Source organism: Austrofundulus limnaeus, unplaced genomic scaffold, assembly GCF_001266775.1.
Source record: "Austrofundulus limnaeus strain Quisiro unplaced genomic scaffold, Austrofundulus_limnaeus-1.0 Scaffold162, whole genome shotgun sequence".
NCBI lineage: Eukaryota > Metazoa > Chordata > Actinopteri > Cyprinodontiformes > Rivulidae > Austrofundulus > Austrofundulus limnaeus.
Window position 1 is genome coordinate 824,923 of NW_013952564.1, and position 5,558 is coordinate 830,480.

At 40.7% G+C, this 5,558-nt stretch overlaps 1 protein-coding gene across 2 annotated transcripts in view; it reads left to right on the forward strand.

Moving 5' to 3' along the window:
* LOC106523659 (probable G-protein coupled receptor 22) overlaps positions 1 to 2,441 on the forward strand; it is a 5,557-nt gene extending 3,116 nt beyond the window's left edge. For both annotated transcript variants that reach the window (XM_014017165.1, XM_014017166.1), the window contains exon 3: positions 759 to 2,441. In XM_014017165.1, coding sequence (XP_013872619.1) covers positions 763 to 2,079 — 1,317 coding nt within the window. In that variant the 5' untranslated portion in view covers positions 759 to 762 and the 3' untranslated portion in view covers positions 2,080 to 2,441. The remainder of the gene's footprint in view (positions 1 to 758) is intronic.
* The last annotated feature ends 3,117 nt before the right edge of the window (positions 2,442 to 5,558 follow it).

The window sequence follows — 5,558 nt, forward strand, 5'->3', positions numbered from 1 at the left end:
ATAAAGGTCTCAGATGGTTTATAAAGGTCTCAGAGGGTCCATAAAGGTCTCAGATGGTTTATAAATGTCTCAGATGGTTTATAAAGGTCTCAGAGGGTTTATAAAAGTCTTAGAGGGTTTATAAAGGTCTTAGATGGTTTATAAAGGTCTCAGAGGGTTTATAAAGGTCTTAGAGGGTTTATAAAGGTCTCAGATGGTTTATAAAGGTCTCAGCTGGTTTATAAAGGTCTTAGAGGGTTTATAAAGGTCTCAGATGGTTTATAAAGGTCTCAGCTGGTTTATAAAGGACTTAGAGGGTTTATAAATGAACGGCACGACGGCTCAGTGGTTAGCACCGACGCCTCACAGCAAGAAGGTCCTGGGTTCGATCCCCGGTTCGGACCTGGGGTCTTTCTGTGCGGAGTTTGCATGTTCTCCTCGTGCTTGCGTGGGTTTTCTCCGGGTACTCCGGTTTCCCCCACAACACAAAAACATGTACAATAGGTTGCCTTCAGGCCCAGGCCGCCCTTGAAAAAGAGATCTGAGATCTCAATGGGATTTGCCTGGTAAAATAACAGTAACATAAAAAAATAAATAAACAAGATGAGTAATGTATTGCAAGAGAATGTGATATTTTTTATTCAGTTTAGAATTATCCTTCCTGCTTTTTGAAGGATCTGAAAAGATTTAATGAAATGCTTTCAATTGCATATTTCTAGAGATGCACAAACACCAACTTTCCACTTAATGAATTCTTCTTCTCTCCTTCCTACTTTCAGGATAATGCATATTTTTCCCTGCCCAGAAAAAGAAGCCACCATGAGCAACGTCACAGTCACAGACAACACGGAGCCCATCAGCCATGCCATGAGTCCGGCCACCCCCGGCCCGTATTCCTACCCTGTTAGTTTCCAGGTCTCCCTGACAGGCTTCCTGATGCTGGAGATCCTGCTGGGGCTAAGCTCCAACCTCACTGTGCTCGCTCTCTACTGTATGAAGTCGAACCTCATTAGCTCTGTCAGTAACATTGTCACTATGAACCTCCATGTGTTGGATGTGCTGGTATGTGTGTGCTGCATCCCTTTAACAATTGTGGTGGTGCTGCTTTCTCTGGAAGGAGACACTGCTCTCGTTTGCTGCTTCCACGAAGCTTGCGTCTCTTTTGCTAGTGTTGCCACAGCTGCAAATGTGCTCGCCATCACCCTTGATCGCTATGACATCTCTGTCAAACCGGCGAACAGAGTGTTGACCATGGGCCGCGCTCTGACCCTGCTAGCTGCCATTTGGGTGCTATCCTTTGTGAGTTTCCTCATACCCTTTATTGAGGTGGGCTTCTTCGCTCACGGCCACACTGAGCTGAACCAGACAGTGGTGGAGAACGTGGTTCACACTAACCAGTATTATACCGAGCTTGGCCTCTATTACCACCTGCTCGCACAAATTCCCATTTTCTTCTTTACTGCCGTTGTGATGCTCATCACCTACTCCAAGATCCTGCAGGCGCTCAACATTCGCATTGGCACACGTTTCCACAATTCACAGAAAAAGAAGGTTCGCAGGAAAAAGCGTCCTTCCATGACAGCCATGACAACACAGCAAGAGGCCACGGATGCATCCCAGAGCAGCGGCAGCCGCAATCCCACCCTGGGCATGCGCACCTCCGTCTCTGTCATCATCGCCCTCCGTAGGGCGGTCAAACGCCACAGAGAGAGACGAGAGCGCCAAAAAAGGGTTTTCAGGATGTCTTTATTGATTGTGTCAACTTTCCTACTGTGCTGGACGCCCATTACGGTCCTCAACACTGTCATCTTGAGCATGGGCCCTAGTGACCTGATGGTCAAGTTGAGATTGGGATTTCTGGTAATGGCCTACGGCACGACTATCTTCCACCCTCTGCTGTATGCCTTCACGAGGCAGAAGTTCCAAAAAGTCTTGAAAAGCAAGATGAAGAAGCGAGTGGTGTCTATCATCGAGGCTGACCCCACCCCTAATAATGCCATCATTCACAACTCCTGGATCGACCCAAAGAGGAACAAAAAGGTGACGTTTGAGGATAAAGACGCTCAGATGAAAGGTCTTTCTTCTGAAGATGTGGCGTGAAGGATCTAATTACTTTGGAGGAACATAGACAAAGCAGCTAGAACTGACATTAAGTCTTTGTGAAAAAGGGAAAATCCTAATCCAAAGCAGTAATATAAAATATTATGTGCAATAAAATATACAAAAAAGAAATTGGATAATTTATTACTATTTATTGAGAGTAAAAATATGTTTCATAGATGTACCTTATGTTGTACTGTAGATATTGCATGGACTTTTGTAGCAGCAGCAACACATGGTGAATTATGTAGATTAAAAATTCATGTACAGAACAGGCTAAATAAGGTGTATACTAAATAGAGACAGAAGTAGGAATTGTCATGTTAACATATATTTATAATAAATTTTGTGTTCACTTTCAATGTAAGCAAAAGGCTTTCTCTTCCGCCCTCCCTTGAGTAAAATGTTTGTGATTCTGTGACAGCTATGAGATGACTCACATTTATCATGTTGCCACTTTCTTTGACACCAACCTCACAGTCTCCAGTGGCTGCCGGCCTTGTTGTTTGGAAGCTTGCAAAAGGGAAAACCCTCACACCAAAATCTGACGATAAATAGTAAAGGCCCGACAAAGACGGGTGTCACGCATGGAAAGACAGAAACAGAAAAGATGCTTTGTTTGTTCGGTGAAACAGCTCAGGAAGTACTGTTTAGAGTTCAGCAAACACACACACATTCCACAGACACAACAGAACACCGTGCTTCTCATCATTCTAGTGGATATAAACCAGATGTAATCAAACCCTGGTCTGCCTTTTTTCTGTGGCGTTTTTTTTTAATTCTTATTCATTCATCTCTTTGAAATGATGAAAAAAAAAGTGACAGTAGCAAATTTGGATCAGATTATTTGAGTTCAACAGTTTGGTGGCAGAAAAAGAGTGGCAATCAACACAATGAACAATAAATAATGTATTCTTTTTAGAAGTGAATTGAAGCATTAGTTTTATTAAGGCTTTTTCTCAAACTAAAATAAAACTGTTGATTTTTTTCAAGGACTAACAACAGTGCTTTCAACATAATCACAAAAATAACAGAGAACAACGATATACATCTTCCAAAAACATTGTTTACAATAGCCCCTATCAGATAATAAAGTTTCACTTCACTGCCTTCGTTTGACTGCCAGTGGTGCGTGCTGTTTATTGTTTGTCAAGAAAGAAACAAACCAACAAAAAAGATTGTATTCCCAATGTGGCTGCAACTTGTAAGTTATAACACAACCAGCTTTGTATTTTTAGATCATGCTGTTCTGAATATAAAAAAGAGTAATTTGTTCACACAACTGAAGATTTTCAGAAAATCTCCCTGTGCAAAATATTAAAATAAAACTGACTTTTTAGTTGATGCACTTTAAAGTGATAGTTTAGCTCTTTTAAGGTGGGCTTCTGTGGAGGGCTATAAACAATTAATATTTTACCTTTGTATATAGCTCTTTGAGCAGACTGTGTTCAAGAGAATTGAGTTTAATTCGACTAGTTTGATCAACTAATGGCTTTTCCAAGTGAACACTAGTGAATCAATAGTAAACAGCATTTTATAAACCTTTATATCACTGCCTGTTTTGTATTACATTGCTTTAAACATAAAATTGTGTTATTTGCAAGATCAGGTAGCAGCAGCAGCTGGCTTTTAGCATTTCCAGTACAACCTGTGATATTTTTGGTAGTAATACTTTTTTTCTAATGAAATAATAATTTCAGGCAAAAAGAAGTGCTATGTGAAAGTTAAAAAAATGTTTTTAATATGATTTTATTTATTTTTTAATTTGGAGTTGTTTTATGATGGCAGCAACCTTGGTTTTCTATTCCGTTCAAACTAGCCGTTAGCTTATAGCTCAGAAGTGAGATCAGTCAAAACCTTCACTTCCAATGATCTTTCATGGTTCTCAAACTGTGGTAAACGTAACACTTGGTACTCAGGATTCTTGCAGAGCTCTTCAAGAAACATGTCCACACAAGTATATTTATAAAGTATATTTAGCTATATTTCAAGCAAGTAAGCTAATTTACTGTGATGAAGTCTGAAGACGTTGTTCTCTTCTGGAAAAACGTAGAATTTTCCGTCTGGATTGGAGTGAATCTGCCTAAAGCAGAGGAGTTCCAGTGTCTGGGAGTTTTGTTTGAGCCATGATAGAATGGGAGATGAATCGATGGCATTGCTCTGGTTTGTTGTTGTGAAGGAGCCAAGCCAAAACTCTGTTTTAATGTTCACCTATGTCGTAAGGTATGGCTCAAGATTAAAAGCACAAAATCCCAGGTGGAAGTAGATGAAATATGCTTCCTTTGTAAGATGGCTGAGGAACTCTAACATCTGGGAGGAGCTCGGAGTAGAGCTGCTGCCCCTTTGCGTCAAAATAAGTCAGCCGAGGTGGTTCAGACATCTGTTTAGGATGCTTCCTGAGGGTCTCCCTCTGGAGATTTTCTAGGCATGCCCCACTGAGAGGAGATCCGGCGTTTCTGACTTGGGAATGCCTTGAAATCCCCCAATAGGAACTTAAATGTAGATATAAACAAAAAGATATGCCATTCAAGGAAATTAAGATCTAAACTACTCAAAGTAATAATGGAATAGAGAATATTTAACTGGAGTGGATAACCATGAACCAATGTGCTAATGGCTACTAGAGCAGCACCAATGAGGTCTTTCCAGGATCTGCTAACAAATGGTGTAAAACAGCAAGAAGATTGGTCTTTGTTTAGTATTCAGTTGTTGTAGATAAAAGACGAGTCAAGGCAGCAGTCTGCAAGGTGTTGTTCTCAGCAACAAACCGTTGCATCTTAAACCAGAGTGTTTTGACAGTTTTCTTCCTGTTTTCTTATATGATTATTACTTTTTAGCTTGTCCTACTGATTTTTTAAATGTCTACCATAATGCTGATCCTTGGAGAGCATAGTGTTTTCAAAGATGGTATTTGCTATGAATAGTTAGAGAACCACTGATCTAAGCTATCCCTTTAATACTAAATCTAGATGCAGAGTTACATTTTCCATTTGCCTGTAAAGCCATGGGTGTACTTCATTGAAATCCCCAGGTCAATGATTACATTCTGTTTCTGAAATGTACATTCACACTGCTTTCCCTCGCATACATATCAATATACTCCCCATCTCCACTTTCCAGTAATGAACTTATAACATGTACGCCTTTGCTGTCTCACATATGGTAGAAAGCTGAAGAGCCCTTTAAATCTAGCGTGCGCTAAGCTGTTGGCGACCAGAGTGATTGCAAAACCTCCATCAAATACTTCTCCTGCTGTCAGTGTCTGGTTTGCAGCACAGCAGATAAAAATGATATGGGCATATTTATGCAGGCGAGGTTCCTCTTGGCCCTGCTTTAAACAGGGAGCGAGGATGTTATGGTGCCTGGAGGGCACATCTGATAGAGAGCTGAGATGGGATCACAGCCAGCAACAGATTGGCTGATGGGCCAAAGAAATTGACCTAAAAAGATGACACATTTAACACAAATATGGATACACA